This window comes from Pelmatolapia mariae, linkage group LG16_19 (genome assembly GCF_036321145.2).
Source record: "Pelmatolapia mariae isolate MD_Pm_ZW linkage group LG16_19, Pm_UMD_F_2, whole genome shotgun sequence".
In the NCBI taxonomy this organism is placed as follows: Eukaryota; Metazoa; Chordata; class Actinopteri; order Cichliformes; family Cichlidae; genus Pelmatolapia; species Pelmatolapia mariae.
The window spans coordinates 5,712,037-5,729,188 of NC_086241.1; the positions used below are offsets into that span (position 1 = coordinate 5,712,037).

General features: G+C 39.6%; 1 protein-coding gene across 3 annotated transcripts in view; it reads left to right on the forward strand.

Moving 5' to 3' along the window:
* Positions 1-17,152, forward strand: part of slc4a3 (solute carrier family 4 member 3) — a 69,296-nt gene that overhangs the window by 11,686 nt on the left and 40,458 nt on the right. For 2 of the 3 annotated variants that reach the window (XM_063497801.1, XM_063497802.1), the window contains exons 3-5: positions 10,101-10,275; positions 13,512-13,762; positions 13,947-14,137. In XM_063497801.1, the coding sequence (XP_063353871.1) occupies positions 10,101-10,275; positions 13,512-13,762; positions 13,947-14,137 (617 nt within the window). Of the gene's footprint in view, positions 1-10,100; positions 10,276-13,511; positions 13,763-13,946; positions 14,138-17,152 lie in introns of those variants that run through there. The other variant, XM_063497803.1, reaches the window with a different exon arrangement.

The following is a 17,152-nucleotide window of genomic DNA, read 5'->3' on the forward strand; positions in this document are numbered from 1 at the left end:
AAACACGGTAATAACGACGGCCCGCTAGCATGCTCTACCAAAAATGTGCTTTGTTGTGTATCTGACGGACGAAGGCTAAACCAGTTCCACACCACTGAAGTTGCAGCATTTTTACAAACCAATTCTGGTTCATCCGTTTCATTCAACGATCCGCTTTCGCCCTTCTCATTCTCCGTTGCCGCCATGCTTTTTCCGCCATGTGCGTATGAAAACAAAGGCACTGTGCATGCGCGTTTTACCCATATTCTATCGCGATATTTCATTTTCTTATCGTTGCCAAACATTGTACCGGCACTGCTTGATGGATTGTGGGAGCATTACGGCTATCGTAGGCAGGAGCCTCGCGGAGTAATACGTACTGTGCTTCAACATAATATTACCGTATTGTGTGTATAACCTCATTTTAAGTTTTGTGGATATTATACATGGTTATGCTGAGGATATGTCGGCCAATTTCCACTGGAAATGCCTTTTGGTTAAACTGTCAGCAAGGAATTTGCATTTGCACTGTTAATTTTTTGTATAACTTTAATGCAGATAAAAAACAGCTGCTTGTTTAAGTGAAAATACATTGATGGTTTTTTTTTTGCACTAATAAAGTTGTGGAGTTGTGAAGTATTTTGTCTAGTGTCAATTATATCATCAGTTATATCATTATTGCAAATTTTCAAATGTATATCATGATAAATATTTCTGGTCATATCGCCCTGCTCTAATTACGAGACACATTGTACATTTTCATTGCAATGCATCTGATAACCAGCTTCATCTATCCACATGAATGTCTTAAATACATAAAGGCCTGCGTGATCTCTAATTTTCGGCTTCTAAATTCAGATAGAATTGAGGTCAATCCTTAAAGAAACATGGTGTCTAACCAGCTACTTACTCTATTACTCTGGATGGCATTACCTTGGCCTAAAATGTCCAACCCAGTAACAGCTGCCATGATGCAGAGATAATCAGTGTCATTCACTTCAGATATCAATGGTCATAATGTGATGCCTGATTGGTATAATTTGCTGTTTTAAACCTGGAATGTTAGTTTACATTGGAGAATAAAGGAAGTACATTCCAGTGAAGCAAACTGGTCTAAATGAAATAGAGTTTGACATGCAGAATAAGAAAAGTGTTGTGTAGCAGACGTTATTATAGCAGCTTGTACAATGGAGTCGTGTTCCTTTAAAGCTACAGGAGGAGGTCTCCAGAAACTTCAGTGTTGTTAGCGAGTGCGGCTTGAGATCAGAAAGCTAAGTGAGAAAACAAGCCTTCACATGATTGTTTGACAGATAGCCATGAAATTATTTGTTTGAGTTGGTGTTAAGTCAGTTCTTAGCTGCAACATCTCCAGTTCACACTTTCACACCAGTTAGCTGCCAGAACACTTGTTTTGACCAGAGAGCAATGCCTGCAGATATTTCCATATCCATAATGGTGTACAGTAGGCAATAAAACATAATATTTGTTGTTGTTTTGAATATTTTCTACTTGGATCTGTTAATTCAGTCGGAAGCATTTGGACGTTACTGTTCTGTCATCCTCAGGCTAACGCTGCCCTTTGAAGCACCATGTGTACCGAAAACAAAGGGCTTGTTTCCAATATTTCCAAAGGCATTGTTTATATTTTCGCCATATGGCAACAAACAATAACATTTTAAATTAACATAAGCTCGGCCGCATGCACCAATGTTACAGGACTAGCTGACAGTCCATTGATAAACTAACTGCTATTGTTCGTACTAGCCAGCCAGAAACATGCCAGCACAAGACCCATTGTACTCAGGAGACATATTTGCACCATCTGCTCTTATAGTGGTCTACAATTACTTTTGGTGGAGCAGTTTATAGTTTGACAGAGGAAATTAGTTGGATTATGCAAAACTGATAATAAGCTCAGTTGCCTTCTCTGTTTAAATTCTTAAAACTGTTCAATCCAAGGTCATAAATGGATAATGAGCAGACCATATTTGCATATCAGAGTTCATTGAAGTTGAGCAAATTGCAGAGATTCAATTAATGAGTTGACTTTTGTCATAAAATCCTGCTGTTTAGACTCTGGTGTGGCTCGATGTACATCCTTGCTCATATTTTGAGCGATAGCATTTCCTTACACAATAGCAAGATGATTATCTGGAGTGAAAAGAGCACTGAAATGGCTTGAAGACTAAATTGTTACTTCCAATTTCTCCAAGCAGTGATGAGTCACCCTCGGGTCTGTGGAAAATGCTCCATGTCCTGCTTTGCACAATGCTTTGTAGCTTTGCTTCAAGCGAAACAGAAGAGCCGGTGTTGTCAGGGAAAAACAGTTCTATCATCTAAGTAGGTGATGTGTCATTATGCACAGCGGGAACTGTGTCCTCCAAAGTGCATGTAACATATTGTAGTTTGATGGAAATAACAGGCTAAACGATTGGCTGCAAAGAGTAGACTCTTTTCTACCTTCAATCACTTGTCAGCTCTGTGTTCAAATACACAGACGGAGCCTCTGCAGTGAGACGGAGCGGCTTCTCTGCACAGGTTTTAGTCTCCTATAGTCTGATTGATTCTGCTAGTCGAGACTTTGTTTTTGTGGTTTAGTGTGAGGGCATGTGTGTATGAATCATATGAAAGCAAAGCCCAATGGTCTCCGTTGCCACAGAGACCACTGGTGTTGCTCTCTAACGTGAATGGTAAATGGACTGTTATTTATACCAAGCTTTTCTATGCTTAGTGAGCACTCAAGGCGCTTTTTACTGTAAGCCACATTCACCCATTTACACATACATGTATACAGTATTTTATTCTATACCTTTAAACACTTCTAACCACCACATACACATTCACTCTCTAATGGAGGCAGGTGTGGTTTAGGGTTACTGGGGGACACTTTGACATGTTCACTGGAGGTGTGAACTGGCTGAAACAACACAGCATAGGTCCTGGTTTATAAAGTAAAGTGGTTGTCAGTGGACCACAACTACTAGTAGTCAGGCATTTTTGTTTCTTGCAATTTAAGGCACATCAATCAAATCAATCAAAATGTATTTCTATAGCACATATTAATAACAACTGAGTTGACCAAAGTGCTTCACAGTCAGACAGAGCATGAGACAATGAGAACAAAACAGTTAAGAAGGAACAGGGCAAGAAACAATAAAGGTGACAACACAACATGCCAGATAATGGCCAACGAATATGAGCAGGGAGGTTATTCCAGAGTCTAGGTGCTACGGTTGCAAAGACCCGATCACCTCTGGAGTGCATGTTGATGGGGCAATGCACATTGCTGCTAACAGCATTGATCATCATATGGTGGTAATGTGGGATGCTGCACTCCTGTAATTTATTGTATTTCTTATATTTACATTGCACCTTTTGCTTATGTATCTAAGTTTTTTTCTCAACGCTAACAGTGATGTTTCATATGTGGTGCAGCATGGAAAAACCTAGTTAAATTCAGTGTTGGGTGTAACGCGTTACTAAGTAACGTGTAACTAAGTAACGCGTTACTGTAATTAAATTACTTTTCCACTGAAAAAGTAGAGTAACTAATTACTGTTCATTTTTAGGTATTTTAATTACAGTTACTTACAATGTACTTGCGTTACATTGTAAAATAATTAAATTTGCTGAATATCATTATTTAATTTCAATAATTTATCTTCTAAACGTAGAAGTAAACTCTGCCGCTTTAACATCGCTGTAGTGCAGCTGCACGTCATTTCGCGCCAGTTTGCTGCATAGCGGAAGATGTCGGACTCGGCTGAAGCTTGTTGTTTTTTTATGAAATGGACATATTCCCGTCTCTTCACTTTTCTGAAACAAGCAGACAAGAATATTACAGTAATATGTAAGCTATGTCCTGGGGAGAAAAAACTATCGGCTGCTGTTAATAGCACGAGTAATCTACTGAAGCGCCTGACACCAGAGCATAGACGAACACTTCTGAGTGATCCTTGTTCATCATCCATGGATAACACCGCGGCAACTCCTGCTAAGCAGGCAAAACTTGATTTTACTTCAGCAGCACAGAAAGCGTCTGAAGGTGAGCTTAAAAAATGATTGCAGGCTATATTGTGGAAGAGATGCTACCGCTGCGTACTGTAGAGCAGCGGTCCCCAACCCGTGAGTAATTTGTATGGGCTCAAAATGTGGTCATAAATATTTTGTACTTGTAAATCAGTTTTGTACTTGTAAATCAGGATTTGTATGTGTAAAAAGAATTTGTGTGTGTGTGTGTAAAAAAGATTTGTATGTGTAAAAAAGATTTGTGTGTGTGTAAAAAAGATTTGTATGTGTAAAAAGAATTTGTGTGTGTGTGTGTAAAAAAGATTTGTATGTGTAAAAAAGATTTGTTTGTGTGTGTAAAAAAGATTTGTACGTGTAAAAAGAATTTGTGTGTGCGTAAAAAAGATTTGTGTGTGGACTTAGCCAAAAAAAACCCTGCAAGTTACAAGTACGAATTTTGACCCTATTTTTCTTCCTTTCATCTGATTGGTCAATGTCATGTCAATCACAAATGTAACAATCCAATGAGAGAACAGATGGGTTTGGCTGTCGGAGGGGCACTTTTTTGAACTGCAGGTCCTTGAAGGGTAATACAGTTTGAAGCTGGAGGATCTCTATATAAATATCCGATAGCAGCTAGGTCCCCTAACTTTCAGCAGCTGTTGAAAGGATAAATTGTGGTATGTCAGTGGTTAGAAATACCATTATTACTTTAGGATTAGTTTAACACAAAGTCAGGGCTGACCCGGGACCATTGCTGTGAGTCACAGTGCGCAGCATAAAAGTCCTTTCACATCGGACACAGGATGTGCTGCTAATGCTAACTGCTAACTAAAAGCAAAGGATCCAGAATTTGTTGCGCTGGCTGCTGGGCTCTGTGGGTTTTTGCAGCAGCTCTACCTGTACTAGATGCACCTGCTCCTTGTCGTTTCTATCTCTGACTTTATGTCCTCTACAAGAGTTTCTGTTTTTTTGCTAGTTCTTCAAATGTTCAATAAACACATGTATGCTAATTCATAACGAAGAAAGCTTTGTAATGAAGACTGTCATTTCCAAAACACTGCCCGTCCCCGCGGTCCGCAGCGCTGTTGAAAAGGCTGTGGAAGTCCCTGTATTAAGCACGTAGACCTGTGACACAAAAATCACCAAACTCGGACGACCACAGACTGTTTTCCTTCGTGGTGATGAAGGAAAACACTGGTTTGGAATGTTAAAGGGCATTTATTCCCTTCAAGGACCTGCAGTCCATCTGTTCTCTCATTGGATTGTTACATTTGTGATTGACATGACATTGACCAATCAGATGAAAGGAAGAAAAATAGGGTCAAAATTCGTACTTGTAACTTGCAGGTTTTTTTTTGGCTAAGTCCACACACAAATCTTTTTTTACGCACACACAAATCTTTTTTTACGCACACACAAATCCTTTTTACACATACAAATCTTTTTTACACATACAAATCTTTTTTACACACATACAAATCTTTTTTACACACACACAAATCTTTTTTACACACACACAAATTCTTTTTACAAGTACAAAACTGATTTACAAGTACAAAATATTTATGACCACATTTTGAGCCCATACATTTGGTACCGGGCGGTGAGAGTTGAGACTCGGCTGTGAAATGTATGGTTTTCAGGGTTTTGATCGGTTTTTAGCGTTATTTTGTTATCGTTTTTTTCGTTAACTCGGTTTTCCTGGGTCTTTTCACGTGTGTTATGAATAAATCTTCTTTTTTTCTGTACCGGTACTAGTTTTATTTTGTTGTATTTATCCGCGACACCTTAAAGGCCGGTCCGTGAAAATATTGTCGGGCACAAACCGGTCCGTGGTGCAAAAAAGGTTGGGGACCGCTGCTGTAGAGTCTCCGTCTTTAAAAAAAAATTATTTATTATTTAAAGAGTTTAATTTCTATTGTTTGTCCACTCAAGATTTATAGGGATTTTAAGAAGTATTTAGTTTAATTCCTTATTTTGTAATTAAGTTACTTTTCTGACACAGTAATTAGATAAGTATTTTAAATACAATATTGACTAAGTAATTAGTAATTAGTAATTAATTACTTTTTTAAAGTGACTTACCTAACACTGGTTAAATTCTATCATTTTTATTTGCCACATTTTTGAAACTTCTACATAAAAAAACCAAACCATGATGACTTGTTGCAGACATTTTCTTTTTGTCCTTAGATTTACATTGTACTCTTTGACAGCCCCAGGAAAACAAGTGTCCAGCTTTGGTAATCAGTTGCGTTGCATTTAAATGTTAAATTGACAAATCAGTGGTATCTCTTTATTAGCTTGGTCTTCAGTTATTTGAAGTTCTTATTTTAAGTGCTTACTATGTAAAAGGATCACTGGCTTGGTTGCAGTGCTGTCAGTTTGTCCTCTCTGTAGTAAACTTTAATTGAAGGTTTCACCAAAAGGGTTCCAAGTACACCTTCAACCTGAAACTGATACTGTGTGGCATCGTATTGTTCAAAAATTTCAATTCTATACTACAACGTGGGCATATGTATAAGATAACGCAACATATGTTGAATATTTCTATTTGATAGCATGTTGCAGTTATAAATGGACTAAATGGGCTGCTGTTTTCTACAGGGACTCTATAGAAGTTAACAGAAGTAATTAGGCTCATAAGGCTTATGGGTGCATGCAATAATTGAACCATATTTGAGTAGAGCTCACCATCCCTCATTTTATTTCAAAACATCATATTTATGCAAACTGTTCAGTTTGAAATAATTGCTCATAAACATCAGCTGTGCAGTGAAAAGAAAAGCAAAACACTGATGCTGATATTTATGTTAGTTGTGATTTGTTTTCCTGGGAAGCGTGCCAGCTCCTTAAATCAAAGAGGCCCGGCTTTAAGCGAGAGGGAAACCGCTTTAAACACGGCACGCCAAATAAAAGGAGGAAGCAACAGAAAGAGGAGCACTCTGCGAGGAAACACAAAGAGAAGAATTTTAAAGAGCTAAATATTTTTATCCGCCTGTGTTTTAATTAGTAAAAGGTTCATTTTATATTTTAAATTTAGTGTCCAATGGTGTTTTCCAATATCCTAAATGTTGTATAAGCAAGGCCTGGCTACAACTTTTATAAGCCAAAACCAAAGTTTATTCAAAGTCTTTGTTTCTTTGATGGTTGCTTCGGTAGCTGATGTGTACTCATTCATCTCACATTTGCTAATTTATTCAACTCCGCTTTATTTTCTTTCACGTAAACACATATTTTGATACAACTAATGTGACATCCTTTTTTATTTTATTTTAAAAAATTTTTTACAAATACAACCTGTGAACCTGCTGCTCTCTATGACTTCATTAGATAATACATGTACAATGGTAGGACGCTAATTTAATATGAAGCTTCATCGTGGTTAACTTAGTTTTCATTACTGTGAGAAGAAACAAGGAAGATCTAATTTAACGTGCATTAAAGACAGAAAGTTCCCATCATGCATGCTGTTTTTCCTTGTATAGTTGTGACAGTCAAACAGTGCATGCTGCGATCTCTGTTTGCATTTAAAAACTTAAATAATTTACTTGAATGAACTATTGCAGTATATTACCTCAAAGATAGAAGTACTTGTGTACTTCGGGTGAAGAGTTTGGTCATTCAACAAGGGCTCTGAGTACAGCTGTTAAAAGTGGACAGTTAAGATAGTTCTGGCATCAGATCAGGTTTCTACTGGACATCTAATAGGCGTGCTGCTTTAAGCATGTCCATTATGGATGGATGGATGGATGAGATGTGATATTTTTCTTTTAAGATCTTTAAGATAGCTTCCTTCACTCCTCTTTCAAACCATCTGTCTTCTCTGTCCAAAATGTGAACATTGGCATCCTGGAAAGAGTGACCTTTGTCCTTTAGAGGAGTGAAAGAAGCTTCTATGTCCACTGTGAGCGACCATCTTTGAACAGAGGCGGTGGCTTACGACACCAACTGTGTGCCATCTATAATCCGGTTTTGAGATCCCTTCGCAGACACCTTAATACCCACTCACATCCTGGGCCATATGACCTCATTGGAGCTAGGCTTCACAATGGGTTCACCCGAAACCTTGGCTGATTGTGGCCCACACCTGTTTTTACACCTTGGCTCGTGTGATTAGGCAGAGGATCAATAGGGGGTCCACGACCCTCTTGGGGACACTCCCAAAGGGCTTAAAATCTGGGACTCTCCACTAATTGCTCATAGAACTGAAGATGAGAGGTGAAACGTCTTCAAGCAACTTAAAGAAGTCCAGACGCTTTTCTTTCGAAGCTCCTTAGACTACGATGACCTGGATGACTGAGAACCTTCACAGACACATGTAACATAATCCAAATTGCTTTACAGTAGTTTATCATTTATAACTGACCTCACAGTAATCCTGATTCACCTTGTAACTTCATAACTGAAATGCGCGTACAGAACCCCAATGGCTTTCACTAACATGAGTACACTTAATCCTCTCACACAAAGCAAACACAGCCCCACATACGCCCTCCTGAACAGTAGTCAGCCGCTGATAAATATTTAAATGCATCTCTGGCTCACCATACCACAAATTATGAAATATTAATATTGTAGTAGATGTCGGGCGGTTTATAAAGTAAAGGTTAGAGAGGATCTCAGCTGTGTTGATTGGACTTTTTTAATTTAAGCTTCTTTACATTTTAATTGGTTCAAAGTGGCCAAACCAGCCACAGAGATTTTGAATTTTCATGAAATATTACATCTACAGACAGTAGATTGTAACCCACAGTGATGGCACCCTTTAGCAAACAGGGCGAATATACATTCCTGATTTTTTCATTTTTTAGTGTAATAGATCTGATTTCCATTTGGGCATAAAGTACTTAAAGTATACAATATTTCAAATCACTGTACGCCATTGTGTGTGATTCTATTCCTGTACGTATCACACCGTCACCACCTGGGCTGGGGTGGCCCACCTCCTGTGTCCTTCCACCTCATCTGACTTCAAAGCTAACATGAAAGAGTTAGGCCTCTTGTCTGTAGTAAACTCTCCCTAGAATATTGTTCCCTGTTGCAATATGTCGGGACTATTAAATTCAGGGTCTTACTCTGACGAATAGCCCTCACCAGAGCAGGTGAAGGAAATGAGGAAGTGAATGGGGAAATTGACTCATTGGAACACAGAGCACATTAAACCATGAACAAAATTGAGCTGGACATGCAGTAAAAACAAGGCATTCACTGCTCACTCACTTTAAAAAAAAAACAACCCTTTCTTTTATTCTGCCTAGCTACATCTGCCTCAGCCTTGTGTAGATAGGTAGCTTGGATCATTAAATGCATCCTGTCCCTTCATCCTGCTGGTAATTAGGAAGTAATGGAGCCCTGGCACAGAGCAATCTGAGACCACTGAACGGTAGCCAAAGTACGCACTGTGCCAGCACCAATCTGAGGCAGAGGAAGCAGCATGTGCCAGTGATTCTGACCTATCACAAGCACCAAATAGCTGAGGCAGGACACTCCCATCAGTCTTCACTGTCTCCAGGGGCTCTCTAGTGCATTAGTTCTTTGCTGCTTAGCACTTTGTTGTATTGATTTGATGTCCTCTGTGCATGTAACAGTGAATATAAAGTCGCTGTGTTCCTATTCTGATGATGTAGAATTATTTTAAAATACAATCACATGTTTTGTTTTGTTTTGTTTTGTTTTGTTTTTTAACAGCAAAAAGAAATCTTTGGCTTGAGTGCAAATCATGTCTGGAAATAGAAACAGCAGAGCTACTTTCCATATAAAATAGTAGCAAAAATAATTATTTGTTTTGCATTCATCCCAGATTAGCATTACACTTTCATTTAGCATGAATGTTCCCCTGATGTGGCTGCTGTTTCTGATGAGTGTGTCGTGCTAAAGAACTGTCCAGTTAGATTTCCCACTTTGCTAGCATATACAATATAGTAATCAGGGTAACACATTTCATGTATCACCTATAGATTTTATAACAAACTGGAAAAACTTCTTGTTAAAGCCGAGGTTCAATGTCAGGGGGCAAGAGTGGCCTTTGGATATATGAGTTACGGTTATTGCCATGCAGTCAATCATCCTTTTTTGTCTTTACTGAAAGTATTTGTACTCTTGTCCAGGTAAGGGTGGAAGAGGAAGATGAGGATGGAAGCGTGGAGGACCAGGAGGAAGAAGAGGAGGAAGAGAACTGGGAGAAAGCTCTGTCCGTGGAGCGCTTTGCAGACATCATCAGTGACTCTGCTTCTACCAGTGGAGACAGGATGGGGCGACACTACACTGAGAAAGACTTTGAGTGTAAGCAAAGCTGCCGTGCACACGTGTACACATGATAGTATAGCTTCACTTGCACAAACAAAAGAAGCCACTGGGACAAGAATGCAGTCAAATGTCGAATTTGATATTTTGGATTTGTTTTTATATTACTGGCCAAAACTCATTTTCATTAGCATTTCTATATTTATTTTATTTTGGTTTAGGGCTACTCATCAGGCCACATTTTTTAAATCTTCTGTTGTTCATTTTCGGTGACCTTTGCAAATTGTAGCTTCAGTTCACTGTTCTCAGCTCACAGGACTGACACCTGGTGTTGTCTACTGCTGCTGTAGCCCATCTGCAATGTGTTGTTCATTCAGAGATGCTCTTCTGCATCCTTTGGTTATGACAAGTGGTTTTTGTTGAGTTACTGTTGTCTTCCTATCAGCAAGAATCAACAAGGCCCTTTCACCCAGAGAGCTGATGCTGTAAACCCCAGAGATGGTTGTGTGGGAAAATCCCAGCAGATCAGCAGTTACTGAAATACTGAGACTAGACCGTCTGGCACCAGCAGCCATGTTGCAGTACTCCTGTCATGTGGTATCCATCAGCTTTATCTGCAGTGCACTCTGTACACTGTGTATGAATTTCTACCATGTACAGTTATCTTAGAATTGAGCACTGCGCACTTATTTGAACTATTTACTAGATTTTGTGAACAAAGTATTTATATAGAGCTTTTCAAGACAAGGAAACAATCACAAAATGTTTTACAGAGGAAAAGTTGCAACTCTGTCCAAACAAATTACAGGATGTATCCGTAAGAATTTCAAAAGGCTGTATTTTTTAAAGTAATGGACATAGAAGCTTATTGTAAATCTTAAAATACATGACTGAATATGAAATTTTACAAATAAAATTTAAAAGTGCCTATTTAATGTGTCCCCCTCTGGACGTACAGCATGTGTCTATATGATAGACACATTTGTCCTATACTTTTGGGAGCATGGCTGGAGTCACTGCAGCCATTGCTGCTGGTACCTATACACTCTGTACACTGAAGACTACAATTTAAGATACACTGAAATGAAACAATGTCAAGACAAGTCGATGTTTATCGTCAACCCTACAATGTGCACTCAAGTATACAGTGGGATGAAATATCATCCTCCTGGATCAAAGGTGCAAACAATAGAAATAAAAATGAAAAAATATACATATATACAACTATGCAAGAAATAAGACAATGCCACATTATGTGACAATGCACATAATGTCGATTTTTCTACAGTGCTTTAAAAAAAATCTTTTACTGTTGCTAGCTGGGCAGCATTGGCATCATAACAATCATCAGTGCTGAAATATCCTGTACTGTAAATACACATGTATCCCAGCTGATCCTGACCCTGTCCGTTGTGGTAAGAGATTAGATCAAAGCAGGGCACCATATATTGGGTATGTTGAGTTAAAGGCTGGATTAGCTTTCAAGAGATTAGCTGACGGCTACCACCTGACAGGAGATAATATTGGTAAAGATGGAGCTGCTTTCCTTTGGTGTTTGTTAAAGAGTGTTTTAGTTATGTCTTTCTAGTGTCTTAGGAATTAAAGGAAGAGTTTCTGAACTGAAAGTTGCACTGTTTTTACACTGCATGTTTGATATTCAAAGGAATTCAAAGTCTTGGCCCAAGCAAACAATAAGTAGTCCTAAGGCTGGCTGGTATATCAGCTTTTTTAAGTACATCCATATATTTTCAAAGCTTTACATAACCCATTATTCCTTATAGCTTGCCAGCGTTTCCATCTCTTCTCTAAGACTGGCCACAGAACTCTGTCATCACTCTCCCTCTTTAACTGTGTGCAACCCTCACCCAGCTCGTTCTGAGGTTCTCCTTAAAGTTTCCAACAACAGAAGCTCACAGCTCACATTAGCACACTGCTGCCGCTTGGAAATTACTTGGAAGCAATTGTTGATTAAAAGTGCAGTTTCAGTCTGCAACTTTTCATTGCCTGAAAAGAAACAGAACAATATGTCTGTTGGTGGTATGACAATATAGGCTGCAGCCTGTGTGGGCACAGAGAGTAGGAGAGAAACAACGAAACGAGGAAAAATGCAAATATAATGCTAATTAGTGATTTTAGTGAAAGTTTTTCAACACGTTTGGCGACGATAGTTTTTCAGAAAAAGAATAACGTCTGCATTTTATTTTTATGACTTTCTGTGATATCTATCACTGTAAATGGCTAGAAAAGGTAAAAAATATTCATATAATGTATATACCCTTTTAGCCAAATACAAACTATAAGAAGTCCCATCCCAATACTCTTTAAACTGTTGTGCATTCTGCTGAGCTGAATCCCAGTTAGAAATTGTTTGGGGAGAAGTCGATAATAAGTATAGGAGTTTTTCAGACAGGCTGAAATGTGTGAGGTAGCTAAGAATAAAAACATCCCCTCATGGTACCGCTGTCATTCTGTGGAGTACCCATGACTTTAACCTGTGCAGAATTAATTTACACTGGAAATTGTCAGAGGAGAATGGTCAGACTGCTGCTTATAGGAAGGCAAAATTAACTCAGATAACCACAGTATGCAGAATGTCATCTGTAAATGCACAACATATTGCACCTTGTAGAAGATGGGCTAAAGCAGCAGAAGACCGCACTGGGTGCCGCTCCTGTTGGCCAAGAAAAGGAAACTGAGGCTGCGATTCACATTGGTTTGCTAAAACTGGGCAACAGATGACTGGAAAAAATGTTGCCTGATGAATCTTGATTCCTGCTACAACACTTGGATTGTAGTGTGAGTGAATTTGATCATGGATCCATCCTAGAAGTTCAGGCTGCTTGTGGTGGTGTAATGCTGTGGGGGATGTTCTCTAGGAATACCTTGAAAACCTTATTATCAACTGGCAATTGTTTGAACACCACAACCTTCCAGACTATTGTTGTTGATTATTCCCATCCAGTTATGACCACAGTGTACCCATCTTCTGATGGCTGCTTTGTGAAAAATAATGTATCACAAAGCTCAGATTATTTCTGTCTGGTTTCTTGATCATGACGGTGAGTTCGCTGTACCCAAATGGCCTCCACATTCATCGGACTGCAATCCAATAAAGCCCCTTTGAGCTGTTGGAGTGAGCGATTGATGTCATGGATGTGCAGCTGGGAAGTCTGTATACATCACCAAAGAAAAAGCATTTCACGTGATATGGAATGAGCTGCTCAGCCAGCTGATGTGAATAAACCATCTGATATCATGGCCTCTTTTTGACACAGATCACAGACACACATTTCACCATATGCACCACCCCTTGTCCACTCACCTGCCTGTGCCCCAGCGTTTACGGAAGAGGGTACACAGCATGGAGAAGAGGCGCAAAAAGAAGCGCAGGAAAAAAAAGACCTCACTGCCGCCTTCTGACGTTACGCCTACCATACACGAGGTAGATGAGGAAGAGGCAGAGTCGGAGACCGAAGGGCAAGGGGTGGCTGTCACTCCCACAGAGCTCCCTGAGGTCCAGCCACAGGTAAAATGTGACTTATACAGTGTAACTTTTGCAAAATCCACTCATGTACCTGAGCTGCTGATAAGATGATTGTGACATTAATACTTAAACAAAAGAGAATTATCTGTGGTTTTGATTATGGTTTTACTACGTATAGCCAGATTTATATATGCCTCCCCCTCACTGATCCTCCTCTTTCTCTCAGTTTAGTTTGGGGAGCCAAGAGGACTTGGGGGAACCCCTTCACCACACTATCGTCCACACGGAAAACGAAGAACAACCTTTGTCGAGGAAAACAACCGCGCTGACTCTGACAAAGGGGGCGGCTCATAATGGGGGAATAACTGTTACTGGACAGAACGATGACATGGATGGAGGAGAAGCAGCATGCAACAGGTGTGGTTTCACAACCTGAGTCCTCTCCAATGTCCTAGTAAACATTTGTAAAATGTAAAAAATCTGCAACACTGCCCAACACAAAGATGACAAATATTCATATAATTTGTTTCATAAGTTTCGCATAATTAGCGTGTCTGTTGCTACAGGACATTGTGAAAAAAGCCGATATGCTACAGCCTACTCACTGACCAGTACTGACCTCTTGTCAGTCTTTTAGCTAAATTAGCTCAAATTTAAACCTTTTCTAGGTCCCATATTCTACCACTTTAATACACATATTAATATTACGTCTTAAAGTGGTAGACGTAATAGTAATAAGTGTATTCATATTACATCCAGAATGTGTATTTTAAATTCCAGTCGTAAATGCTGCACACTTGCACTCTGACTGTTTGATAATCAGTTTCAGTGTTGGTAACTTTAAATCAAACTAGTATGGCTGCTGCACCTGCCCCTTTGAGGAAGAAGTCTATGAGTGATAGAGAGAAGCAGCCAGTAAGAGCAGCACATGTGTTTCAGTATACTGTCTGCCAATGCAGACCTGAATAAGTCACTCAGTGGCTTCTGACTTTCTCTCCGAATGATAGTTTGGCTTGTAAATGGTAAATGGCCTGTATTTGTATAGCGCTTTACTTAGTCCCTATGGACCGCTTTACACTACATTCAGTCATCCACCCATTCACACACTGGTGATGGCAAGCTACATTGTAGCCACAGCTGCCCTGGGGCGCACGAACAGAGGCGAGGCTGCCGGACACTGACACCACCGGGCCCTCTGACCACCACCAGTAGGCAACGGGTGAAGTGTCTTGCCCAAGGAAACAACGACCGAGACTGTCAGAGCTGGGGCTCGAACCGGCAACCTTCCGATTACAAGACGAACTGCCAACTCTTGAGCCACAATCGCCCCAGTAAATATAGCCGAGTTCTTGGCACAGCTGTTGTTTTTAACATTTGTGAATGCAGAGTTTGTCAGACAGCATCACAATTACAAAAATCTGGATTTTAGAGGTGCAGAACAGCTTAATTAAGCTCCGCTGTGGTTAATACAGTGCACATATTTAAGTGTTTCATGGGTGTTCTATTGTCTCACAGCAGGAACAGAACAATATTACTTGACAACAGATTTACTGAGAATTTAGCTGTATCAGAAATGCAGCATAGGTAAACTGCTAGCAGAATGCTAACTGAGGTTAATTGTGCTGAAGAACAAATATGGAGTAACACACACCCAGTACTACTGATTTTTGTTATCAGTCAGCCCTTAAAGTTTCCACTGTTCGTGTCGTCCCTCACCGCGATGAGCTCTGACCGGCATGCATAGGATCAGAGCTAATAATTATGTTCCCCACATTAGCCCTGCTTGACACTAAAGTGGTTGTAATGCATATCATTGTACAAAGAGAGGATCTTTGTTACTACATGAGAAAGTCAGGAGTAGTGGAGAAGTATGTGAGGCTAATGCAGGAGATGTATGAGAACAGTGGAGAGGTGTTCAGTTGGAGGGACAGATGGGTTCAAGGTGGCCGTGGGCAGAGATGGGCAGTAACGCGTTACAAGTAAGTAACGCGTTACTGTAATCCGATTACTTGTTCGAGTAACGAGTAAAGTAAGGGATTACTATTGCAAAAAAGGTAATTAGATTACTGTTGCTTTCCCGTAAGCATGCTGCGTTACTGCGTTACTAAAACTGTGATTTTTTTTTTTGCGAGAGTGTCTCATGACAATGACGTAAGCAAGTGCGATGTTCGTGGCAACAGCTGTGTGCAGATCAAAAATGGATAATATAACAAGTGCGGGAGAGAGTATGACCGTGCAGCGTTTAAAGCGTGGAAGTACTGACCTTACTTTGAGCTTGATTCTGTAAAAAGTGACAAAAACATTAGCATCCGCTGCTCACTGCGTGGGAAGAAAACTTCTTTTTACAGCGAAAAACCCCCTAAACGTCCGAGCAAGCACCAAATACGCTGCCGCTGGAATGTGAAATTCATAGAGAAACTGCCGTATCCTTCCACTGACCACTGCGGCACACCTGCACCAGGGCAAACCTCCGCCTGCCCCACTCCTGTTATACAGGTGAAAATAGAGCAACAGGACTGCTAGTCTTTGATTTTATTTATTTTCTGCTGTGTTTTACGTGCATCTATTTGAAAGAGTGAGTGTAAACACAAAAAACAATTTTATTTTATATGCTGGAATATGCAGAAAATAGGCTTAAATGTTAAACAAATTTCTTCCAGTCAGAGAATGTTGCATATAATTTAATGTTTGCTTGATGCATAAAGTTAAAAGATTAAAACTAATAAAACAAATTTTAAAAAGAGACTTTTTCATTTGATTACATTTTATATGATGGATTATGCAGAAAAAGTAGAATTGGGCTTAAAGATCTATTGCTTTATTACCTATTTACGGGATAAATCATGTTTTAAAAAGTAACTAAGTAACTAAGTAACTACTTACTTTTGAAAATAAGTAATCAGTAAAATAACGGGATTACTTTTTTCAGGAAGTAATCAGTAATTAGTTACTGATTACTTTTTCAAGTAACTTGACCAACACTGGCCGTGGGATTACATCAAGTATCTGCTCTGATCGTCTTCTTGTTTACAGTGGTGATGGACAAGTTGACAGATGAGGTCAAACAGGAGTGTCCGTGGACTATGATGTTTGCAGATGACATTTTTGTGAGAGTAGACAGCAGGTGGAAAGGAGCGTAGAGGTGTTTTGGTATGCCGTGGAAAGAAGAGGAATGAAAGTCAGTCGAAGCAAAACTAAAAATGCAAAGATTTTGGGAGAGGCCAGAATATACAGGATTTGAAATGAGTACATCAGAGAGAGGTTGAGCTTTGTAAAGTAAAGCTGAGAGGAGAGGCTGAGGTGGTTTAGACATATGCAGAGGAGGAGTAGTGGATATGTGCTGGACAAAGGATGTTGAATGTGGAGCTGCCAGGGAGGAGAAAAGTGGGAGACCTCAGAGGAGGTTCATGGATGCATTGAAAGGAGGACAGG